The following is a 25,636-nucleotide window of genomic DNA, read 5'->3' as shown; positions in this document are numbered from 1 at the left end:
GATCGCGTTCGGTTTGTCGGAGTTGTAGGTATGGCAAAGCGTACGTGAAACGCGGCACGACAAAGGCCTGAATGATCTGGAGTAATTCCTTCTCCTTCATGCCCTGCCTGCGTGCGCTTACCCTGTGTATCAAGCGAGCCGTCTGATTTACCGATATGGCAAGGCGGTCTAGTGTGATATTGTTGTAGTGGTTTTTCTGCACGATGAGGCCAAGTATCCTAATGTGCTCCACTTGGGGTATTGGTGTACCATTAACCAGTACGTTGATAATCGGTAGTGGAGATTTTATTCTTCGTAGGTCGGGAGGTCGGAGGATCATCAATTCAGACTTGCTTTGTGAACACTTGAGGCCTGCGTCACCCACATGTTGGACGACAACGTCCGCGGCCCTCTGGAGGGTCTCCTCTATCTGCCCGTCGGACCCGGTGGTCGTCCATAGCGCGATGTCGTCCGCATAAAGTGTGTGGCGCAGGCCCGGGATTGCATCCAGCTTGTGGGGTAGTGACCTCATTGCGAGGTTGAAGAGAAATGGTGAGAGAACGGCTCCCTGAGGGGTGCCACGGTCGCCGAGTTTGATCAGCTGGGAAGTGAGGCAGCCCACCGATAGCTCAACCGTTCTGTCGGAGAGAAAGGTACTAATATAATTGTATGTGCGCTCTCCAGGTTGTAGCGCGGCTAGACTGCTGACAATGGAGGAGTGCTTCACGTTGTCGAAGGCCTTGTGAAGGTCGAGTCCCAATAGAGCTTTGGTGTTTTTGCCACTGTCTGGTTTGATGATGTCATGGTGCAGCTGGATGAGGGCATCCTGGGTAGAAAGATGTGCACGGAAGCCCAGCATCGTGGGGGGAAGAAGGTTGTGCTCTTCTGCGTAATTTTGTAGGCGACAGAGCACAACGTGCTCCATCAGCTTACCCAGGCAAGAGGTAAGGGAGATGGGTCGGAGGTTGCCGAGCTCGAGTTTCTTGCCCGGTTTCGGAATGAAGGAGACCCTGGCGTGCTTCCACTCTGCAGGTATTTGGCCGGATCTCCAGCATTTATTCATGTATTTGGTATAGCCCCCACTGATTTCGAGTCGAGGTTGCGGAGCATTTTGTTGGTCACTCCATCTGGACCTGGTGCCGATGTTGTGCGCAGCCTATGGAGTGCCGCGCAAACCTCGGTATCTGAAAAATCAGCATCGAGTTGGGGGTTAGGGTTTCCCCGGTATTCTGGTAGCGTTGTTCTGGTGTTACTACCGCCATTTAAATTGGCTTGGGTATTGATATAGATATTGGCCAGTTCGTCAAGCAGCTCCTCGTCCGAGCCCGGGTATTGGTGAATGATGCGTTCAAGACGTTTTCGGGTCTCGGATTTGGTGCTGTTAGGGTCGAGTAGATGGCGTAATAGATGCCACGTTTTTTTGGCGCCCATTTGACCATTCAGACTGCTACATGTTTGTTCCCACTGCTGACGTTCAAGCGTGGTGCCATGAGTTTCAATGTCGCGTTCTAACTTCGCGATTCGTCGTCGGAGTTTCTTATTGTGCCGTTGCCGCCTCCACCTTCGCATGAGGCCTTCTCGTGCCTCCCACATGTGTAGGAGACGAGAATCTGTAGACGCCAGATTCTCCACACTCATTTCCTGCGTTGAGGTTGTGACGTCGCTCTTTAGGGTCTTAATCCATTCTCCGAGGTCAAGAATTGTGTCGGGGGCTGTTTCCCCCCGATACTGGCGGAAATGATCCCATTTGGTTATGCGTGCCGCCGTGCGGGTTCGTTTGTTAGGTGAGGTGAACACTGTTGTGACTAGGATGTTATGGTCACTGCCTACCGTTAATCCAATATTTTCCCACTTGGCTCCCGTCACATTTCTGCCCAGGGTAAGATCAGGGGATGTGTCCTTACATACGCTGTTTCCGACCCTTGTCGGAGGTTGCTGTGGATCGTTGAGGATAGTAAACCTTGTATCTTGAATGATTCCCCATAGTCTGGTCCCTTTAGGGTCCGACTTGGGGTAACCCCAATCGGGATGTTTGGCATTAAAATCTGCGGTGACGAGTAGTTGAGCGTCTTTGGCCATGCAAGATGCTTTCTTTAATATGGGAGAGAAGTCGGCTCCCCTGTCTCTGGGTGAGCTGTAAATGTTAAGGATGAAGAGAGCCATGTCCCCTCGTTTCTTAGGCAGGATTTCAACGAGAGTGTGTTGAATGCTGGTACATTCAATTTCATGCTGCACAGCTGTCAGTTTACGATGCACCAAGATGGCTGTGCAGGGGGGGGAAGAGGCTCCCAGCTGGTTATATTCTTTGTAGCCAGGGAGCTTTACGTTGCAATTTGTCTCTTGTAGCGCTATGATATCAGGAAAATGTGTGGGTTGGTTGTTGCCCACATGTTGAATAAGTAGCTGCAGATGGCCTTTCTTTTTTTGGAAGCCTCTGCAGTTCCACTGCCACACCATAAGTTTGGTATGTTCAGTATCCATGATGGTTATTTCTCTTGTATGGGCTGGGAGCCCGGCTGAGCCGAGGCGGTCCGGCTAGGTTGAGTGTCTGGCATTCTGGCCAGCAGAGTTTCTTGTAAACCATTAATTTGGGCTACTATCTTGGCTTCCAGCCTTTTTTCAAGGGAGATAATAGCCTCCTGCACCGCCTCGTGTACCGCGGTGGTGATGTCGGCTTCTGCATGTAGTGACGCTGTGGTAGAGGCGGCTTTGCGTTTACTGGCCGCTTTCTGCGCCGACCCTGACTCGCTATTGCTGGTCGAGGGAATGGTGCAGGTTTCAGTTTGCATCGGGGTAGGGGGGGGTGCATTGAAAGAGGGGGATGTGGGGGACATAGCGTTATTAACTTTTGTTTCTAGTGTTTGAATATAGCCTGTTAATTGCGCTATCTGGGACTGCAAGGAGGTGATATTGCTCTTAAGAAGGGCATTCTCTTTGGCCAGCTCCCTCACCTGGGGGTCCGTTGATGCGGCCGCTGGTGGTCCCGTCGGTTTGGTAGAGCCCGGGGGCCCCTGGTCCCAGGCCACTCTCTTGGGCTGCTGTTGGCCGCTGGACGACTGCGGCTGTGTCGTAGTGGCTGGCCTCCCGGTGGAACGAGATCTTCGACGTCGGGCCGAGCGGGATCTCGAACGTCTCTCGGAAGGAGAACGCGAGCTTCTCCGCGAGTCCCGGGATCTTGATCTGGATCTGCTGGCGTGTGCTTGGTGTCGGTCCCCTCCTCCATCTCCCGTATTTGGCAGTGGCGGAAAGGAGACTGACCGGTCCTTGGAGATCGAGCGGTTACCACAACCACTCTGTTGAGACCCGGTGTTGGTAGAGGTGGGCGTAGAGGTGGTGATGGAGTTGGCCGATGTCAATGAAACGCGGGCTTGTCCTGCGGTGTGCTTACTGGTTGCGTTGTTTGCAGAGGGGTTCTTGCGCTTCTTAACGAAACGATATTTGCAGTTAGAGCTGTACGTGGAGTGCTGTCCGTTGCAAATTATGCAATGGGGAGTGCAGGTGGGTGTTGATCCTTCGGGTGGTGGGGGATGGTCACCTCCGCAGCGTTGGCAGCGGTCTTGTCGTGGTTTGGGGCAGACATCAGTCCGGTGGCCTGTTGAACGGCAGTTGAAGCAGGCCTCAACCTTGTTGTGAAAGGGTAGAAGGCGAAGTTGGACCCCGTGATAGCATATCCATCGAGGTAGTTTAGTGTCGATGAGGGTGACCAAAATATGGGGCGTTTTTCCCATGCGTCGACCGTTCACGACGGATAGCGTGGGATTGCTTGCCTGGAGATCTTCCAGAATGGCTTGGTCCGTGAAGTCGTCAAAGGCATGGTATAGTATGCCCCGCAGAGCATCATCCGGAGGCGGGGCGTAGATATGGACGGCGAAGGCTTTGCCGGAGACTGTGAGAGAAGTGATCCGCAGATAGGCTTGTGCACGAGCCGACTCCGCTACGCTGAGCGTGAAGGTGTTGTTGGTTGGGTGAATACGCACCATGTCACGCGATGCAGGTGGGAGATCTTGTAGGTTCGCTGCTTGTAATAGTGCGGTGTAAAGATGCCAAGGTTGAGACTTGGTGAGGTCCACGGGGGCTTTTGGACGACCCACAATGTGAATCGTATCGGCTGGAAGGCGCGGGAGTGGAACATGACGCCGTAGTGATGGAGGCGAAGCCTTTGTTTGCTTCGGTGGCCGTGCCGACGAAGGTGAGGAAGCCGCCGCGTCGTTTGGCGTTGCTGCGGCGGCAGCGGCGAGACGCAACGCTGCGCGGCGTTTCTCTTGGGCGCGAAGGCCTGGTGATTGCCAGGATTCCTCCAAGAGCTCTTCCTGGGTGGCCTTTCGTCCTTCGACAACGTACGCCATGTAGGGTAGGCGGCCGAAAGGTAGGAAGGCAGGGCGGCGGCAGGTAGCCGAGTGCTTCTCCGTCAGCGGGTTAGCGTGCAGGCAGGCGCACTCCAACTAAGCCTGGTCGGCCTAGGTTGGCGCGCGGCGTGGACGCTGGCGTCCGAAAACTCTCCTGGGGCTTCCCGGGCAGGTATCGGGTTGAGGTTGGTGTCAAAATGAACCTGACGATTTGCTGCATCCACTAGTAGCACAAACATCAAGGTGTGGCCTAAAGGACCGGCACAGAAAGGGGAAATCAACGGAGCCGATGTGATCTGCGACCATTCGCGTCGGCGACCGCAGCGCCTCCGCCTACGTCAGTGAAGTCTTGGTGGACCCCGGCATAAAACACTTTCGTGTTAAAACAAGTGCCCAGCGACTGTATGCGGTGCAGTCTCTCTCTACTCCACTACTAGGTTTCCCAGCACTTCAAGCACTCGACGGCGTCAGATTCCTAGGAGGCGTAGGGACCCCTCCGCCGCAGCACCATGCGGAACTGTTCAAAGGCTTCGGCATGCAGTATCTTCCAGGGAAACTATTAGCAACTGTGAGCGCTGTCTCGAGGATACCACCCAAGGTTTCATCTCCTCTGAACACGGTAGAATTATTTGCAACGGAAGTTATTAAGAACGCATCCTCAACTTTGCCGTTGACTCGACAAGACATCGAGAGAGCCCAAAGCATGGATGGTGAGTGTACGTCCCTAATATCATACGCCCAACATGCTTGGCCTTAGAAGAAGCTGACATTGTACTTAACGAAGTATGGTGCCGTAGCTAAAGAAATCACAGTATGTGATGGTCTTCTAAGGCCCATGGATAGTAGTTCCCCCTTACTTGAGACCTACAGTCTTGAATTTACTGCACGACGGTCATCAAGCTGTAAACCAGTGTAAAGCGAAAGCTAGAGAATCGGTGTGGTGGGGGGAAATTTTTGGAGACGTGCGTCGCTCTGCAATCACTGTCGAAAAAAAGGACATTTTGCTGAGGTATGTCACTCCCGCAAAGCAAATCCAACCAAGCTTGCTGCTACCCGCCTAGATACTGGCGTGGTGCCTGAGAACGCCAAGTACGTGGTACTTGGTAGCCAGATGCGAGCAGTGTGCATATACTCGCATAAATCCAGCAGAACCACTTATTTCCACACCTTTACCTGGTAACCATGGGAAGTTCTTGGTATGGACCTCTTCCACAGCAAAGGACAAACATTTTTGCTTGTTGTGGATTGCTACTCTCGCTTCCCTGAAGTTATTACCCTTCGATCGTCAACAGCTTCTAGGGTCGTCGAGGTACTAAAGAGCATATTTGCTCGGCACGGTACCCCGGAAGTCATGAGGTCCGATAATGGTCCACCATTTTCCTCTCATGAACTCAAAAACTTTGCCAAGACCTATGGTTTTACTCTCGTGACCAGCAGTCCACACTTTCCTCAGTCGAACGGAGAGGCTGAAAGGATGGTCCGCACAGTAAAGGAACTACTTGGCAAATCGAGTGACCCACATCTGGCTTTACTCAGCTATAGGGACAAACCGAGTGTGAATGGCTTCAGCCCCGCGCAACTCCTAATGGGCAGACAATTCAGCACTCGCATTCCGAAGACGAAACAGTTGCTGCAACTGGCTTGGCCTGCTAGAGACATCGTGGCAACAAGAGATGCAACTTACAAGAAAAAAAGTGAGTGCAACTTCAACCAGCGTCATCGGACAAGGCGAGTCCCAGCAATAGAAACGTGAGAACGTGTCTGGGTTCGACCTGAAGGAGTTCGAGCAACTGTGTTGAGTGAGGGCAACGACCTTGCTGTTACATCGTGGAGACGGATCAAGTAACAGTCCTGCAGCGTAACCGGCGTCACCTGTCGGGGTTCTCACAGGAGAATCAGACAGACCCTGAAGCGTGACACAACGCAGGTTACTTCATCTGTAGATTCAACAGCTGACATTCCAGGCACTGCATCGATCAGAGTACCAGAGGCCGTTGGTGGCTCTGAAGACGGCAGTGTTGTGAGGACACGGAGTGGCCGCCGCGTAGTTCCGTGCGTGCATTTGAACTTGTAAGTGGTGCAACAAAAGCTACAAGCTCATAAAGGAAGGAGATGTTGTGGTCGCCACCTATATTCTATGAGCTGTCTGGTGGCGCCACCTGTATCGGGGCGGGGATTGCGACTCGACAATAAAGACACGATGTTGCGGCGCTCAGGCGAGTAGACGTGTCTCTTCTTCGCAAGCGGCGTCCGAGCCGCCTCAACATTCGACACCTCTTGGGCAAGTTGGTGAAGTCTGCTAAACATTGTCTGCTAAGCTACCCGGTTCTTGGCCAATCCCCAAGAGTGGGTATGTGCCAGTAACATCTAGGCGTTACACCTAGATCTACACTTTTCTGGCCCATAACCCGTTGCAGTTCGTTGTTTGGTTGGTCGATGACTGGAGTTATGGCTCAACCCAGTGCGGGGGAGATAGGCCATGAATCTGGAGGTACAGTACAGCGGAAAAGAAAGAAGAAAACTAAGTAAAGAAAATCAGTGGGTACATGTCATTGTCTAGGATCATCATCATTAGCTTCCGTGGCTTGAGCTCGCGTGCCTCGAGCTCACGTGTGCCCCGAGACTGCAAGAGAACCGTGTGCAAACGAAAGGAACGTGGCACGCTGCCGAAGGCGTCGGCCTGCGAAAACTTCTCGCATCGTCCGTCGTCGTTCTTCTTCGCATGTCTTCACCTGCACGTCCCAAGGCCCGCCCCGCCCGCGATGTGGACGACTGCAGAGCTGCTTCCACGATCGGCATTTCCGGGAGGCGGCGTCGAGGGGTACGACCTAAACGCCGTCCGCTCCGTTCGATTTCTCGAGGCTCGTTCCACGCGCCTACAGGGTGAGTGCAGTGTTCGACAAACGGCTTGCTCCATCGGTTATCGGAGATCTTTCAATGCGCCCATGCGACGTCGCGTATGCAGGTGGCGTCCTGCGCAGTTGGACTCTGGCAGTCCAGAAGACCCGCCGCGTGGCTCAGTTAGCTGCGCCGATTTGGCGCTGAACGCGCGATGTTCCGGGTTCGACTGCATGCCGGCCGCGGCGGACGCGTTTCGATGACCACGGATAGTAGATACACTCGGGTACTTAGATTTAGGTTCGCGTTTCACGCCACATAAAAGAAAATTAAATTAGCCCCGAACAGCCGAAACATCATTTCCCTTCAAAGGAAGTTAAAGCAACTTGTTCGCACTTATTTTCGGCCATAGAGCTCGTTCGTTCAAAAAACAAGATGCAATTGAGTGAAGGTATTAATACGGCAAATAATTATCTAGCAATTGGTTTTCTGAACTATCCACAAGAAAAAAAGAAACTACGTCCAGCGAATAAAACACCAAGTTTACAGCGCCTAAATTTCATCCGACATTAGAGGCATCAAATTGAACTAGTCAAAAATGATAAGTTGACCTCTGTGGGGTTAAACAAGAGCCCTACGCTGCGGCGTATCACAGCGCCACAGTTGCTTTGTGACGTTTAAGCCACGAATAATTCAAAATCTTATTTAAGTTAATTAATGAATTTGAAGAGAACAGCTTCAAACGCTGCTGGATCACCGCGAGGAACCAGCTGGCGTGGCTGACATACCAGATTATATTACCAATGCGCGCATTACTGCGCAGTGCTTTGCATGACGCCCGGGCTGCCCTACCGAGAATGAAGTGAAACGGTCTCCAGATTAGCGAAATACTTGTTTTTAGAAAAAAGTGTCGAAAACTGCAAAATCGAATATAAGTACGAAGTTTTCAACTCCGAGAAGTAAATGACGATATCAAATTCTGTAAGCTGCACCTAATAAGACGTCTACACCGGAAAAATGTATGTATATTATACGTAGCAGTCTCACCTATATTAATTTGTTTGTATGACTTGCAAAACATACATTTATGTACTAAAATTGTTCGCTTTAGATTTTTTTAACATACTCAATTTAGAGAACTGCGATACCTGCTTTTGGTCCCGAGTTACGGATTTGTAAATTTCGTGCTTTAAGCTTTTTAAACGTTCGCTAATTCAAAATAAATCAGGCATTTAAATTAAAATTCTGCACGCTAGAGTCGATACAACCGCTGGATGCAACAAATGTAATAAATTCCGCCGGTTGTCTCATAAAAACATTTCTGCGTTTTACATGTATCTCAATAGCCGGAATCAGAGTTAGCCTCGAGCTATAAAGCTTCCTTTCAATGGTCTTCATCTAAACTTCTGCGCATTGCAGCGATATCTTTGAAGGCGCGACCATCGGCTGAAGATCGCATATGAAAATCTTTGCTGTGCATTGAGATTTCCTGTCAAATATTCATTCATTGATACTGTAACACTACGTTGCCGTATGCATATACACGTTACAATATGTTCATTTCTTTTGTTTCTGTGAGTCTACAAATGAGAATTCAAAATTTATCTGCAGGCACCCGAGAGCCCATCCCCTGGCTCATGGACGCGTCTTTTGGCAAGGCGACCGCATTCTGGCGAACAATGACGTGGCAGTATTCGATCCTTCACTGCGACAAGAAAGGCCGGGCATCATCCTTCAGTCTGACAGCAATGCCAACAAAGCGTACTTTTGCTTCGTCTGGTGGACGTCGTCAATGCCGCTTTCAATAACCTGCAGGGGTCAAAGGTCTCTGACCGAACAAACAGTTATTGTGAGACCGACCGGAACATCCACCGGGTGTTCAGGAACCACATGCGAACCATCTTCGAGATCGCAGACGTTCGAGGTTTCTGCACCATCGCCTGCAACCACGTTGTCACTGCCGTCGTCGTCGACATCTTCCAGGTGTCCACAGCCTACGGCAGACGACGCGGAGCGTCAGAGGTCGATCGGGATATGCATCAGCCGTACAGGATTGAGGCAGGAACCACCTTTGAAACTGCCGACGCTTGCGCATTCGTCGCCGCCCAAGTCCACTACGCCCTCGCCTGCAACGACCGCGTCGTCATTGCCACCGTCGACGTCATCTGGGTGTCCACAGGCCGCGACAGACGACGCAGAGCATCAGACGTCAGTACCGACGTCTACCAACCACTCAGGGTTGGAGTGGTTGGTCGACGTCTTCCAGGTGTCCCCAGCCTACGGCAGACGACGCGGAGCGTCGGAGGTCGATCGGGATATCAATCAGGCGTACAGGATTGAGTCAGGAACCACCTTTGAAACTGCCGACGCTTGCGCATTCGTCGCCGCCCAAGACCACTACGCCCTCGCCTGCGACGACCGCGTCGTCATTGCCACCGTCGACGTCTTCTGGGTGTCCACAGGCCGCGACAGACGACGCAGAGCATCAGACGTCAGTAACGACGTCGACCAACCACTCAGGGTTGGAGCACAAGCCAACTTCGCCACAACCGACGTTCGGGCATGCGTCGCCGAACAAGTCTACCTCGCCCGCGTCTGGGACCAGGTCTTCAGCACGATCGTCGACGCATTAAAGAGCTCTGACAGACGACGGTACGAAACTTCGGCGGCTGAGCGAGACGTCGACCGCTCTGATGGGAATGGCGCCCAAATCACCTTCGGGACCGTCGACCTCGATTTCGTCGAAGTCTTCAGGATCTCGGCGAGTCGGCGACGCGAAACGTGCCCTGTATACACTCTGCGTGGAGTCCCATCGGGGCGGCCAAACCACTACGCAAACTCGCCTTCTACAGGATATCTCCAGCGTCATCCTGGACTTTCCGCTGTAACTCTGTCGAGGCGTGGCCGCCGTCTACGAGAACCCCGTGTCCAGCCGCCACGGATGACGCGGCGTGAACAGGCATTGTTCGGTGGCTCATTCGCATCAATCCAACGGTGAGTCTATGAAGACACTCCTTCGATCTAAGCTTGTCTGTTGTAAAGAATCGCTTGTATGATTATTCAGTTTATGCTTCGTGTGGGCGGGGGAGTTTGATGGCGTCCTAGCTATTAAACGTAATGAGGAGGCTTTAGCTCGGGGCAAACTCCGATGCCGCCTAATAATGTCTGCAGAAATGCCTTTGAGACAAGCTCTTCGCCGAATTGAAATTTGTTGCATTCGAGCATAAAGGTGAAATTCTAGTGACTGTGAGATGCATAACTTTAATTTATGGCTCGACTTTTTGTTTTACAAGAATTGAGCAAATAGGTAAGAATAAACAAATTTAGAAGCACGAAATTTAAAAATCCGTAACGCAGAACCAAGAACACATATCGAAGTTCTGTAAACTACAACTGTTAGAGCATTTAAAGCGGACAGACTTTATATATTAATTTAAGGCTTATACGAATATTTTAGTGCTTACAAAACCGTACTCACACAGTAATAATAGATTTCAAAGCTGAGTCATCATCATCCTATATTTATGTCCACTACAGGACGAAGACCTCTCCGTATCCCCAATTACGCCTGTCTTGCGCTACCTGATTCAAACTTGCGCCTGCGAATCTCCTAACTTCATCACTCCACCTAGTTTTCTGCCGTCCTCGACTGCACTTCCCTTCTCTTGGTATCCATTCTGTAACCTTAATGGTGGATACCATGAGAAGGGAAGAGCGAAGTATTTTACATCAATTGTCCGCTTTAGATGCATTTTTAGGTGCAGTTTATAAAACTGCCATATAATTTTTAATTGGTTAGTTGTAAACCTAGTTTCATTTTTTAAATTTTCAACATTTATTAAAAGCTGTGACTGCCTAAATGAAAAGTCCGCTTGCTCCAGTAACTACATTACAACTTTACTTTATTTAACAAACCATGAAATCCGGTGAGCTGGCTGCCGAGAAAAACGATTTCTCCATTCCCATGTATCGAACCCCCGAGCCAAGGCTTATTAAAGGAAGAGGCGAATTCGTGTATGCCTACGTTCACATTATAACTCGGAGTTCAATTTCTATGTGGCGTGTAGGGGGAACGCAGCATTCGTTTACGCTCGCCGCAATGGCTGGACAGTAGTGTTGTACTTTAAACACGCAGTCACGGGTTCTATTCCTGTCAGGGACGGCCGCATCTGGACGGAGTTAGCAAACGAAGACACTCGTATGGCGATATTTTGGGGCACCAATAACATCAGGAGGTAAATATTAACACTTAAACCTCCACTACGACATCTCATGCAGCTAATTCGAAGCTTTGGCACGTTAAAGGAAATGTCTGTCCGTTGCTCGGTCACGTCAGTAGGTCGAGGCAGCCAATCGGTGTGTCAGACAGCCCAGCAACAATCAAACAGTCTAGGGGTCAGTCAGTCAGTCAGTCGGTCGGTCGGTCCTTTCAATGGTCTTCATCTAAACTTCTGCACATTGTAGCGATATCTTTGAAGGCGCGACCATCGGCTGAAGATATCATATGAAAATCTTTGCTGTTCATTGTGATTTCCTGTCAAATATTCATTCATTGATACTATAACACTACGTTGCCGTATGCATATACACGTTACAATATGTTCATTTCTTCGGTCGGTCGGTCGGTCGGTCGGTCGGTCGGTCGGTCGGTCGGTCGGTCGGTCGGTCGGTCGGTCGGTCGGTCGGTCGGTCGGTCGTGTCGACAGTCGTGTCGGTCGTGTCGGTCGTGTCGGTCGTGTCGGTCGGTCGTGTCGGTCGGTCGTGTCGGTCGGTCGGTCGTGTCGGTCGTGTCGGTCGTGTCGGTCTTGTCGGTCGGTCTTGTCGGTCGGTCTTGTCGGTCGGTCTTGTCGGTCGGTCTTGTTGGTCTGTGTCCGTCTATCTCTGTCTGCTCGCCTGTCTGTCTGTCTGTCAGAATGTCGCTTGAACCGTGTGTTCCCCGTAACACTGTTTACAGGCGCAATACAGGCCCGCCTTCAGCAAGTCCGCAGCGGCGGCATGTCGACAACCAAGTCCGACCAGGCCGAGTGGTGGCTCGCATCAGAGGAACTCGAAGAGCGCTGAAGGTCAGGGTCTCCGAGGAGGCGACGGAGTGCGAGGTGGTGCCCGTGAAAGTTCTTGCCCTCGGATGTCTCCTGGGCTACAATACGTTTGTTGCGCACTTCGACAGTGCGAGCGTATGTTTTCACCTACGCTGCGTTCCTCGGGTCTTCCGAGTATTCGTCAACGTCGTCGTCCCGCGTCGAGGAATGTTGAGCGACGCAGTTCGACGGCGAAGACCGGAGGGACCACGGCTGGCTCCGGTCCTGTCTATTGGGACAACGACGCGACCACGCTCTCAGCCGCCGAGATCGGGCCGTACAGCTGCGCGGTCGCGGGGTGGTGAATCTGGTTATCGCTTGCTGGGTCCAGGACGAGGCCGAAGTACTCGGCGCTCCGTGCCATTGCCTCTGCCTGCTCAAGCGGTGAAGGCTTCAAGGTGAGGCAGCAATTTCTAACACAGTACGCAAATCTGAGGCACATGTTAGCTTGCTCATAAACGCTCTTACTCTCGGCAGCCGCTTCTTCGAAAAAAGAAACTTTTTTCTCTCTCCTGAAATATATATATATATATATATATATATATATATATATATATACTGTGGTTAACACCCGAAACTGGCCAGATGAGGGACGCAGTAGTATTAGAAGGGCTCCGTATCAACTACCTGGGGTTCCTTCACGTGCACCCAATTCAATAACGGTACACGGGCGCTTTTTCAAGCGAAGCGTATATGCTAGCCTGCGCCGGCGATGTAACGCTAAAAAATCAGCTGCTCTCAGAGCTGCACAGGTGGCTCGTGCTCGGCACACGCTCGCGGCACTGCTCCCGCGTTCGTCGTCGTCGTATGCTTCCACAGCTGGCTGTGTTGCCGCTCACTATTTCAGCGTAGAATTTCACTTCTCTTCTGTCGTCGTAATGAGGCGGCCGCGTTTACCGGGGTATGATCCATTGCTTAACGGGGTATTAGCCATTCATTGTCTTACGTAACGGACAACTTAAATTTTGAAAAAATTTCACAGAAATCCATCCAGAATGAGCGCACTCGGGAAAGGGCTCGTCGTCAACGTGCCGATTCTAGCGTGAGGGCTTCCGAAGCCAAATCGAAACGTCAGCGAATAGCCCCGGACCCCGAGCTGCGGGAGCGCGATGTTGAGGCCAAACGTCAGCGTTATCTTGCCCTCCAGGAACCCGGTAACAGTGGTGAACGCCTCGGCTTCGCTAGCGGCAACTTCCCCGGTGACACGGCCAAGTTTCAACGCGAGTTTCTCAACCGGAACTTCGGATATAGTTGCAGTGCGTGTGACCGATTGTGGATCGAGCACAACGTGGTACTCGTCAGTGCAATTCGTTCGGAGGAACAACGAAGAAACAGACGAAAAACTTCGCTTGCCCCCATTTCCTCGACAGGGAAAGGGCTACTGATTTTTTGCATTTCATCCCATCGGAATGCGGCCACCACGGCAGGGATCGAACGCGCGACCTCGATCTAAGCAGCGAAACGCCATAACCGCCAATCCACCGTGGCGGGTATGTCTGTCCGACTCCTGGTGTATCTGCGGGAGACGTCTCTGCAAACTCTAATGAAAGAGCCCCTCCTCTCTTCCCCAGATGCCAACCGCTTACGTTCGATAAAATTTAACAATCATTGCTCGGTATCTGCTTTGCTATTATAGAATCGTAGTTTATTAGTAATGCTTAAGACACGGTTTCTGCTCAGCCTTTGTTTCCTTGAGGACCAAGGGTGTGTAAAAGAAAATACGCTGTCACTTTCAAATCTCCCATGCATCTACGACCCGCTTGCATTAAACAATACTAACGCGATATCAATATAGGCGGATTTCCCCCACTTTGGTGGCATCTGACGGAAAATATGCGCCGATCCTGAAGGCAGTACAGTCTAAAGGCACGTCCACACCGAAAGCGGAGCGTCTAAGCGGCTAAGCGGATTTTCAACGTGGCGAGGCGGCGAGACCGGGCGGCTTGCCTGGCTGCCAGCGCCGCCGAGGATGCGGAGCCTCTAGCGCTTTCGCGGCGGAGGTGTTGCCATCTCGTGGCACCGGTCGTGCGCCCTCACCGCCCGCGCGCTGACCTCGGTGATGATGATGATTTAATGGCATCCCCTTTGAAAGGGGCGGTGACAAATAGTCACCTAACCTGCTTGATTTATTTAGGTATGCATGTTCTATATCTAGCATTTTGTATACCTCTCATTATTTTATTTTTAAGAAATTTACCTTATACCACTACCTATGAATTTAAGATATCAGGTCATATCAATCTCTTCCCTGCTTTCTTTCCATTTGTACTCTAATCGTCTCTTGCTTATCTCTACGGCTGATTGGTTGATGTTTCCTTCGACTTTAAACCCAAGCGCTTCTGGAAGTTGTACGTTACTTAGTTCTCTTTGGGTGAACCCCTTCGCATTCCATTAGGATGTGCTGAGTGGTCACCGGATCTTTATTGCAGCATATACATGCCTCATCTACTTCCTAATATTTGCTCCGGTATGTTTTCGTCCGTAGGCAATCGGCTCGAGCCTCAAAAAGCAAGGCACTGCCCAAGATACACCGAGATACACCGCCGAGATACACCAGCGCCACCATCGTCTGGCGTTCTGATTGGCTGCGGCAAAGCGGAGAGCTCCGGCGGGCGGAAAAAAATCGGTCCGCGAGCTTGCCGCCTCGTTTTCCGCTCGCTTTACCCGCCTGGCGAGGAGGTTTTGCCCGCTTTCCGATTGCCTGCTTTGGCCGCTCGCTCCGCCTTAAGGCTGTTTCACATGGTGCGATTTTGCACTGCGATTTTCGCAGCTGCGATTTTCGCAGATGCGAAATTCGCAACGGCCATTTCACATGGTGCGGTGTCAACAATGCGATTATGCGACGCCCAGGGTTGCTTGCTGCCAGATTTTGTTGCACACGCCGCATAAATTCGTTTAATGTAATGAAAAAGACGTGCGCGTTATAATATAATTGACCTCTCTTTATTAGGACCAAATAATACGTGCGTTTTGTAATTTAAAAGCGCTTCAAAGTTTAGTTTGTTTTGGAGTGCGCAACTGCGGTTTGTGAAGTTCAATACGAGGAGAAATGGCGGACGTAAACAGCTGTTCGCAGGTGGTCGTTCAGCGTTGTGTGCTGTCTCTGTGTGTGTTTTATGCCTGTGTCGTTCTACCTGCGGTTAAACAAATTACAAGAGGACTCATCAACATGCCCTTATAGCTGTTGTCATCGCATATGCAGTATTCGGGATTCGGCGGAGTCGTCATGTCAACGCAGAGACCCTCGCGCTACCCGTGATTAACGTCAGCTTCTGAAAAACGGATGTGTGTGTATTGCTCGTGATTGCGCATTAGTGGTTCCTGCTCCTAGCAATATTCTTGCACCAAACTTAGCAGCAAGCACCAACCCAAAAGCTCACGTGTGCCCCTGAACAAAGCCGCAAATGATCTGTGTGTAATTACAACGTGCAATGGAATTTGTGTTGTGAACGTTTATCTTAGCGCCAGCCTGGCTCGTCCGTCTCGGCGCCTGTGCTGTAATTATTCATACAAGTGCTCTCTGAATATTTCGAAAGGCGTAAAAGCCGACACTACATTTTCTTAGGAGCTGCAGTCACTTGTGTACGTAGTATCGTATCATTCTGGCAGACATGGGCGTCGTCTATTTTCTCGTCCTGTTTCTTGCGCTGTTAGTGTGCTGTGAATCTGTATCAAGAAGCTTAAGTTAATATGCTGCAGTACGTAGCGCAGCCGCGTAGCCACACGGCTAACATTAAAATACCTTGTTAGGAGTACGTTTGTTTGTTTAATAACAAAATCGAACGCTAAAATTTTGTATTCATGGTGGCAAGTGTAAGGTAAGAAGCTATCGAAACTATCCGCTAATGGCATGCGTGTGCTTATACCTGCTTCAGCAGGTAGAACATATGCAACTGGAGCAGGTGCTATGATTCCTCTCCTGGAAATGAAAGCCAGCATCCCAGTCTGTTAAGCTAGTCATGTACTTAACCTATATTAGACCAATGTTAGAGTATGCTAACTGGAGCCATTTAAAACTGGGTTATTCACCAAAATAAGAAAGTGCAAGGAAAGTTTCAAGGTACAGTCTAATCTGGTATTCCCGAACCTATTGCATTAGCAAAACTTTATGCCTCCCTGAATTGCCTGCATTAACCCAATGCTGAAAACAGGGGAAGGTGATTCCCTTTCTTGCTGTTGAAAAGCTGCTAGAATCTCAATAACAGACCACTTATGTTCTGAGAGAAAGTGAGGGGCACTGACAATATCTCTAATTTTTTGTATGAGCCTTCACCTTGAACGAAAATGGAATAAAAATATTTACCTTTGCAAGCCTCAGAATCCAAACATTCTCAAAATTTGAGGAGCCACATTAAATTTTTGAGATACAGACAATAAAAAGGGTGCCTAAGTACAAGTGCGCACTGAACACACTTGAGTGGTTGAGTGGCCAGCTGCGAATGCAAAAACGTCCATAGCTGCTACCTCGAGGTAACTGCTAGGTTGCACGTGTGTTTCTCCTATAGCCCATGTACCTGGCAAGGGGAATGGTTATACGTAGTCCTGGGCTTTTTCTTTTTTTTTTCAATAGGTGGTGGCTAGCTGATTCCATCTGTTTATGTATTTATCATTTGTGTGTATCTTATGTGCATGTGTTTGTGTCATGTTCTGATTGTTATACGTGCAGTGATGCAAGCATCTTTTTTTTAATATATTGCACTACAGTCATTTATTAAACTTTGTGTTGAAATATACAAAATGTGGCCACCCAGTAATGGTTAGGACAGACAGCAGGATTGGCAAAAAATATGATGCAGATCCAATGCACTTGCTTGAATCGACATGAGGCGAAGCTTTCACGCAACGGTCAGTTGAACTCTAGAAAACTAACTGCAGTGTTTACAGTTGTCCTTATTTCACCGATGCAACACGTACTCATAGACAATGTTTGCTTATTCACCGCACAGGTCACATAATGTAATGTATACATAGCACGGTGAACTCACTCAAACGTCGGCTCACTAAGTTCGAACTAACCGTGAGTCTGAGTTCGTTTCAGCCTGACTGAGTAGAATTTTGGTGAATACGAGTAAGAGCAAGCTCAGTTGAGTAAACTTTTAGTGAATATTGTCATGTGGTAGTCGGGGGAAAGCTGATCCAAGTATAATTTTAGTGAATATGAGTCAAAGCAAGCTCGGCAAGTAGATTTTTGGTGAATATGACTCAGTGCAAGCTCACCTGAGTAGAATTTTGATGAATATAAGTCGGAGCAAGCTTGGCTAAGTAGATGTTTGGTGAATATGACTCGGTGCAAGCTTGCCTGAGTAGAATCTTTGTGAATATTAGTCAGATCAAGCTCGGCCAAGTACAATTTTGGTGAATATGAGTCAGAGCAAGCTCGGATAAGTAGAATTTTGGTGAATATGACTGAGCAAGCTCGATTGGAGTAATGATGGGATATGGTTATACGAGTTTATTGCAGTAATACATGTAAGTGCAGACTCATTAGCAACATTGCCTCCATCTTGATGGGCTATACCTACGCCTCGTGATGAGTCTGCACACTTTATGAGCTGTGGACATGCAAGACCCACCCACACTTGAAACGATACTATCATTCATACGAAGGAATGCAACCGGCTGACTTCACTGCACAATTTTGATCTGCTTTTCGCATTATTGCATGTGTTTTACAGGAAGTAGAGACAGAAGAAGCAAGAAAAGGCAAGGATGTTTATGGCTATGTAGTTTCTTAGAGTACTGCAATATGTTACAACCAGCATAAACAAAAGTAATTCGATGCACTGAAGTAAGCGAAATGTGCAATTACCTTTTAATGTGAGGGTTAATACAGATGCAGTAAGGATACAAAGTCTGCAACACACTGAAGGTTTATTGGTTTTTTTATTCAGGAGAAAAATGATGCATCAGAAAAATGAGAAAAAGACTGTTGTATTGTATTGCTTCGAAAATAAATTGGCAATATTGCTTATTGCGTGAAATATGCTATTGTAGAACATTCATTACGATATCCAGTTTGCACGTTCGCTTTGCGTCTCGCAGCGGAAGTAACAGAACCTTGAAATGAGATAATTCATTGGGGAAAATGCGCATGAAAGCCCTAACCAACCGACTGCAACTAAATGGTCGCGCGTATAGCGTGACCTATTGACACACAGCATTTGTCCGTAGTTGCATATTCTTTAAATTGTTCCGTCCGTAAAAGCATACGGCGATAAAACTGTGGCGTTTTCGTATATCGCGAGTTGTCTCCAGAACCAGAAATTGGGACGACATCCGAAGGCCATGCCTTCCCGTGAGGGACACCTCGTAGTATTTACACACTCGCAGCGCGTGTGAATAACGGAAAATCACGCAAAAGTACGTACTATCAGCACCCGAAGCCAACCTAAAAAACAGCGTCGCCAGATTAGCAACGTAGCGTGTCAACAAACTCGTAGAAATCACAGAACCGAATCTGACCTACGAGTTTTTATCTGCACTGTTCGCGTGTCGGTGCTGATGTTACGTACCGATTTGCGTAATCCAAGGCTCCACTCAATTAGTTGCACTGTTCGAGGCTCGTTGATCCAATATTTATAGACAAAAAAGTATCTATAAACGTGCGTTGAGCGACCGCCGCCATTTCCAAACAGACTGACGAAATACCTCTCGGCGCAATTTCGACGGAAAAATCGCAGCGATTGCTGCGACGTTGCGACGCTGCGACCAACCGGTGGTCGCAGCCGAAAATCGCAGAAACGGCCTGCGACTGCGATTTTCGTCGCATGGACGGAAATCGCACTTCCGGTGCGATAATCGCCGTGCAAAATCGCACCATGTGAAACGGCCTTTAGCGTGAACGTGCGTGCGACCATGGCCTAGAATGATTAGAGTTGTTACAGCAGTGAACTGCTGTGCTGGAAAACAGAGGTCGGATCTTACGAAGAGACCCGCACTTCTTTAAGGGAATTTAGGTCAACTTGGCCTGTATTGGAGTGGTTGAAATCTGTACAGAAAACTCAAGGTGTGCTACGTGTTCGGGAAAGCGTAATGTGCACGAAATCGCAAGTTTGTAAGAGATACGAGGTACAGATATGTTCACTTTGATAAACGAATGCGTAGCAAGGTTGCCCATGACACGCGCGCGCGCGCAGCTCTCGAGCCATCCCGATCTAAGTATGTTATCTCATGCTTATTTAACGGTGCTAAGTTTCGGCCTAGTATTTGTTGGGATAACACCACTTCCGGTTCAATGATATCGGATGACTTTTCTAATGCGCCGTGTACGGGTTTTCTAGGGTTGCTGACACTCTACGCAGGTGACGCACTGCGACGTCCTACCCTGATCACTGCGGCAGTGCGTGGCACCTGTGCTTCGAGGGTGGCCCGGCAGGGGTCGCTCCGGCGCAAGGCCCCCTACCGGCTGCTAGTGCGGTACTCCACGACATGCCGCATCGTGCTTAGCAAGACGCCACCCGCGTCAATCATCACCGCGGTGTGCATCCGTAGCCGTGCCTGTTGCGGTGACTTGGCACGCCTGTTGGCGGAACGTTTGATGAATGTTTGTGGATTTTGTACTGTTTCGTCTCGTTGATAAATGACGTTTGATTGCGAGCCCGCGTGTTCCATGAGTTCTCTCGCGTCTGCATCTTTCAAGCTTTAGCTACATTGGTCACGTTGGGTGGTTAGACGATCTCGCATGTCCAGTGACCCACGTTATGTACTGGCTTGGGCCACCGGGTGTGGGCTGGCTGCAGTCTTGTCGATCAGACATGGACCACTGTTTACGTGTACGATACACCAATTGCTGTTGGCTGCTGTATGGCCGAGTAGACAATGGGGTACTGTGATTGATATATATGCCGAATTGTGGCATCACTTGGCATTGTGGTTGGCAGCGAGACTGCCACTTCGCGTCTTCGAAGGGCCAAAACAGGTTCGTAGAAGCAATGAAAGCTGAGCTAGTTAGTACGAATTCATTGTGGCTAAACAGCCACGTGTACGGTGGTGGAAAAGCACTAGACAAGGGCGTGTCTCGCGCTTTGTCCCCGTGTACGTGTTACCGTTTGCGCTGTTAAGTCAATAAGGTATCGAGATTCAGGGATGGCATAGGGATATGCCGCAGCTCGCACAAGAAAGCTATTGCTGACTTCGATAATCTTGGATGGTTTCTGCACGAAATTTCCGTTCGATTGTCAACTGAAGCTTTCTTTAAAGTAGGTGTGCAAGAATGTTCGGCATTTTTCAATTTGTGACCAAGTATTCGCCCACACTCTGTTACTGAATTCGTATTCGATTCGAAAATCGCCATTCGACTGTCGACCTCTTTTCGAATAGTTGGAGTGTCGAGGGAGAGAAAACAATGGCAGCATGCGATCGTTCGGAAATAATTTCGACGTAGGCGAGCCGGCAGTTCCTCTCAAGAGACAGACACACCAGTTCCTGAGTGGTATACCCACGGGGCCGACAGCTTCAGAAAAATTTCCAGATACACAATAAGATTCCCTTGCTTTTGCAAGCCCATGTACAAAGTTGTTTTCAATTTGTTTTCAATTTGTATTCAGCAACATTGTTTCCTCCAACGAACAAAACACTAATACGCAGATATGGCAACGTGCTGTACTTTGCTTAATTACTGCCAGTGTTGTTGCGCCCCATATAAATGAAAAGCACTTGTTATACATTTACAGACACTTCAGTTTCCAGACTTCCAATCGCGAATGACAAACATTCAGGCAGAAACCATCTCACGATAACTGTCGACGTCCAATGCGATTAACATTCAATCAATCTAGCGACGCACCGCATTGCTGGATATACGTTTATTAAATATAGTAGTGGCCATGTCGAGATTTCTATTGCTCCTACAATTGCATGACGTTTCTGAAATGATGGCTATGCAGGACGACAGTGTGATGACGTTGGCATGACGATTGGATGACGGCTGCAGACGACGGCGTGACGGTGACAGGCATGACGAGAGTGACATGACGTAGCTGGAATTCTCAAAGCGGCTGCATGTGCGTTTTCCGAAATGTGGCTGGGCGACTCAAGTGCGCGTCTCCCGCCTAACTCCGGCTGTCGACGAACGTGGACGCACGTGCGGAATTGAGCAGACCACGTGCGAGTAAGCTGTCGTCAACGCTTTGGTGGTTCACGTGACGCCCGTGACGTCGTGTATGCTCGACATTTACGTCATTCAGTTTATTCACCCCTGCTGGCGCAAATTTTGAAATGAGAAACTGTGCGGTAGAAATTGCGGGATACTTAATTACTGCGGACACGATCGGCGTATGCCGGTAGTTAATATGGTCTACTAGATGCTTTGTGTTAACCGAGAGCAAAGTATCAGTCACCTCTAATTTGGTGTCTGCACGCCTTTAACGCGAGAGCATCCTCGGCTAATTGGTTATTCATATTCAAGCGGTAACACCGCCAAGTGCAGGAAAAGAGATTACCGACTACTAAAAAAAGCAACACGTTGCACTGACTGACAAACTCATTCGTTTTTCTTGCTTTTGTTTTTGCGACAGACCCAAGATTTAAGTACACCGGGACCCACCTTAATATACATGGAAGTAGGAAGACATAAAATGACAAGCATACAAAATACAATTACGTACGTATCAGCAGAATACCGTTCTGCGTGGAAAAAAATGTCATTTATTTGAAACGCTTATCGCTGCTCACTCACCACACACCACACACACACACACACACACACACACACCACACACACACACACACACACACACACACAACACACACACACCACACACACACACACACACACACACACACACACACACACACAATGTAAGGCTGTATCATTGGGCGATCATTGTTGGTGAGCAGGCGGCTCCGCTGGCGGCGTCCTTTTTGAGCCTAATTCACACCGTCCCATGTTGTTGATGCCCAGCGGACATCTGCAGCTCGTGCCCACTGCCCACTGTCGCTCGTACCCAACCGGTGGTCTAAATTAGAGTTACTGAATGGATGTCAATGCAACGACAGCGCAATGGTGGACGGCGGAGAACTAGCTGTGATATGAAATTGAAAAATTTGCACGCATAAGATGGGGGTGTCAGCTGGAACAAGAGAGGGGCAATTGGCGATAGATGGAAGAAGCCTTCGTCTTGCAGTGGACGTAAAAATACTTATGATGATGATATTACCTTAAAGTGTCTGGTAAGACGGAAGTAATGCTTCACGCCAAGGAAACAAAGCTGCGTTATATAACACCTTAGCTTGCTTCTGGAGGTTGCGCACCTTGAAGATGATGTTCAAAGGAGCTAGAGAAGTTTGGAACGTTTATTTTCGGCGTTTCTTTTTTCAGCCTTGCAGTTTCTTTATTGAATGCAACTTCATTTATTGCAGTTAGTGTAACGTCTGAGGTAAAATCGAGCACGAAAGCAAAACAGGACAATAGAAACAACTGGAGACGTGCCCTTGTCTCTTGCTCACAATATTTGTTTCTCTTATCCCTCTTAAAGATAGCGTGAGCACTTGTCCAGTTGTCTCTTGTGTCATGCTTTGTTTTCTTCCAAGATTTCAGCTACAGATTATGTACCAATTCTTGCAGCAGTCCACTTAAGAGGAACCTTTAGCTCGGGGCTTCCTATCTAAATACATGAGAAAGGAGAAATCGTTTTTCTCGGCAACCCTTGCACCAAATTTGATGAGGTTTGTTGCATTTAAGAGAAAAAGTTATAATTTAGTTACTATTGGTTGTGAATTTTCGATTTAGATCATAAATTTTTTATAAAAATTGACAAATTATATCACCATTCTGTAAATTGCACCTAATATTAAATCTAAAGCGGACAAAATTGATATATTATACACGGCTCTCAAACAAACCAGACTTGTGAGTGGAACTTCTGCAAAATCCACGTAAGCAATGCAAAAATTCACGTCAGATATAAATTGGCATATCCAATATGTCCGCTTAGGATGCTCTACTGGATGCAGTTCGACAGAACTGCAATATCTGTTGTAGGTGCAGATCTACAAATATGTAAATTTCGCTCTTCTCTCTCTTTTTTTTTTCAAGCTTACCTATTTTCAAAATCCCGTTAATGACAGTCAGGCCCTATATAGAAATTCCCCTTCCAACAGTCACTACAATTTGACTTTCTCTCTCAAAAGCAACAAATTTCATAAACCCAGCCCAGTGGTTATCTCAGAAAAGCGTTTCTGCGTTTTTACATGTAATTTGAATAGCCGACATCGGAGTTGGGTCCGAGCTAAAACTTCCTTTAACTGTTAATTCTAGGTGTTTGCATAGTTCATTTCTGTAAGGAACGCTTTACTCTGGGTCATCTCGCGCTGTTTCTTTTTTTTATTTTTGATCACTGGACGAACACAGCGTCGGAGGTTGATACCCTTCCAGAAGACGTAAGAAGACTGCACCACGGTGGCACTGCAAAAAAGTTTGTTGAAAAAAATAAAACATAGTTTATAATTAGTTCATGATGTTAGCTTGCTGTGAAAGTTGGTTGGCAGCTTGACCAGAGGGGGCAGGGGATATCAAAAAAAAAAAAAAATATATGCCCTCTGATATTTGTGGGAACGCGCCGTCCCAGCTCCTTTGAAGGAAAAAGTTTATCTGCTCGGATATCTGTGACGTCGTGCTTACTGATCTGGAATGACCATTGACTGTACCGTTGAGTATGCGCCATTCGGTCAATTGAAGACAACGATTTTCAGATATGAAGTTGTGTCAAAGATAAAGCCAAGTCCAGCACCATGTCTTCAACATTTTATGTATCTTCTAGGTGGTAAGGTATTTGGCCGTTTGGCGAATAAATGCGCCATGCAAATTTTTTGTGAAAGATAAGAGTAACAATTTTAGCGACACACGTATTGTCATTCTTTTTCTGTCTACAAATTCAATACAATTTTTTCTTGGCTTTTTTTCGCCATATTACAGAAAATTCATTGTACAGTGCACTCCTTTATGGGAGTCACTTTTCCTCCGCTTATGACTGGAGCTTTCAGAGAATACGAAAAGAGTCAAATACCACGATGCGGTTGCAACAGATCACACAACTACAGATATACAGAACATACGAGAAGCAACAAGACACCAAACACTACAACACACATCCAAAAATCTAGTCTACCTGTATGCTATGTTCTGAGTGGCATAACGGGCTCGGTGAGTAGCTCTTGTCTTTTCAAGCGAAGCTTGTATACGCTAGCCTGCGCCGGCGATGTAACGCTAAAACTCCGGCTCCAGCGGCGCCGGAGCGTGAGTGATTGGGCACGGTGCCAGCTGCGTAGGCGCGCGCTCACGCCACGTGCGCAGCCAATCAGAACCGTTTCGCTTCCGCCGGGGAGGGAAAGGGCAGGAAAGGGTTTCGCGCGCTCTGCGCCCGCTTCGTTTCCGTTCAGTTCAGTCTCGGAAACCGATGGGACGGCCACGCACTGTGCGTACCCCCGAACAACACGCAGCCCTCGCCGAGTGCCGACGGGATATCGCCCGTGAAAGGGCGCGTCGTCGCCGGGCCGATCCTACGGTGCGAGTCGCTGAAGCTGCGGCAGCCGAACAGATCACCTGACCTTCCCTTGGTCACGTCAAGTTACTCACACGAAACATAACCGTCAAACACAAGGTGTACCCAGGACAAGCTTCGCTTACCCCCATTTTGCGGCAGGGAATCGAAGGGCCGACGATTTCTTAACAAACTGACTAATTAACTCGTGCATATGAGATCTATCTGTCTAAACTGACATGGTTGATATTAGCTGAGCGTAGTGAGGAAACGACCAAATTCATTCCTCTCAGCATGCATAACAAAACTTTCACTTTACAGCATAAAGAGCAATTTGTTAACGAAAATTAGCTTGATACATGGCAGTAATTGTATTTCCGTGCGTCGGCGCCACCACGAAAACTGGGGCCCTTTCGACTACGAGCACCGCATTGCAGCTAATATTGAACACGACTGTATCTCAGGCAAAGTTTCCTGCCTTCTTATGATGAAACATTTATCTCTCTCTGCGTCATGAAGTAGACGAATTGTCGCAGTTATGCTGGCTTGAATGCTAGATGCACGCTCCCCACAAAAGCGGACAGAACTGTGCAGCAGGAAAAAAAAAAATGTCTGTGTATGAAGGATGTGGCATGGTTTTAAAAGTCGCTTTAAGTATTTACGCACTCCGAGACCCTTCTGGACTTTTTACTAATGACCTAAGATTTTAATTAAAACAAGAGCAGGCATGATTCGGTGCTCTCACCTGAAGTACACCTGCCCAGTGTAGCCTGCCGGAGCAGTCCAGGTCACCACGACCTGCGTCTTATCGTCCCTGCTGTTGTGAGTGATGGCGTTCTGCAAGAAACAAAGCAAATTGCAGCGTGCCACTCGACAAAAAACATGTAATGCATGCTTACAGAACTAGCGTAGCTCG

The 25,636-nt window shown here is 48.7% G+C and overlaps 1 protein-coding gene across 1 annotated transcript; it reads left to right on the top strand.

Moving 5' to 3' along the window:
- Positions 1-9,053: 9,053 nt before the first annotated feature.
- On the top strand, positions 9,054-22,201 carry LOC125941310 (uncharacterized). Its single transcript, XM_049658314.1, has 5 exons — positions 9,054-9,371; positions 9,430-10,157; positions 12,118-12,290; positions 19,522-19,773; positions 22,143-22,201. Exons 1-5 carry the CDS (start codon positions 9,054-9,056, stop codon positions 22,199-22,201), a joined length of 1,530 nt encoding a protein of 509 aa, XP_049514271.1.
- The last annotated feature ends 3,435 nt before the right edge of the window (positions 22,202-25,636 follow it).

This window comes from Dermacentor silvarum, chromosome 11 (genome assembly GCF_013339745.2).
Source record: "Dermacentor silvarum isolate Dsil-2018 chromosome 11, BIME_Dsil_1.4, whole genome shotgun sequence".
NCBI lineage: Eukaryota > Metazoa > Arthropoda > Arachnida > Ixodida > Ixodidae > Dermacentor > Dermacentor silvarum.
This window is presented reverse-complemented; position numbering and strand designations above follow the sequence as displayed.

Bases quoted from the DNA above. Each gene is read 5' to 3' on its own strand.
- LOC125941310 (XM_049658314.1), top strand. From the start codon at position 9,054: ATGCGAACCATCTTCGAGATCGCAGACGTTCGAGGTTTCTGCACCATC. The intron at 10,158-12,117 runs GTGAGTCTATGA...CACTGTTTACAG, and splicing joins TCATTCGCATCAATCCAACG to GCGCAATACAGGCCCGCCTT. The intron at 12,291-19,521 runs GTCTCCTGGGCT...CGGGTTTTCTAG, and splicing joins GAAAGTTCTTGCCCTCGGAT to GGTTGCTGACACTCTACGCA.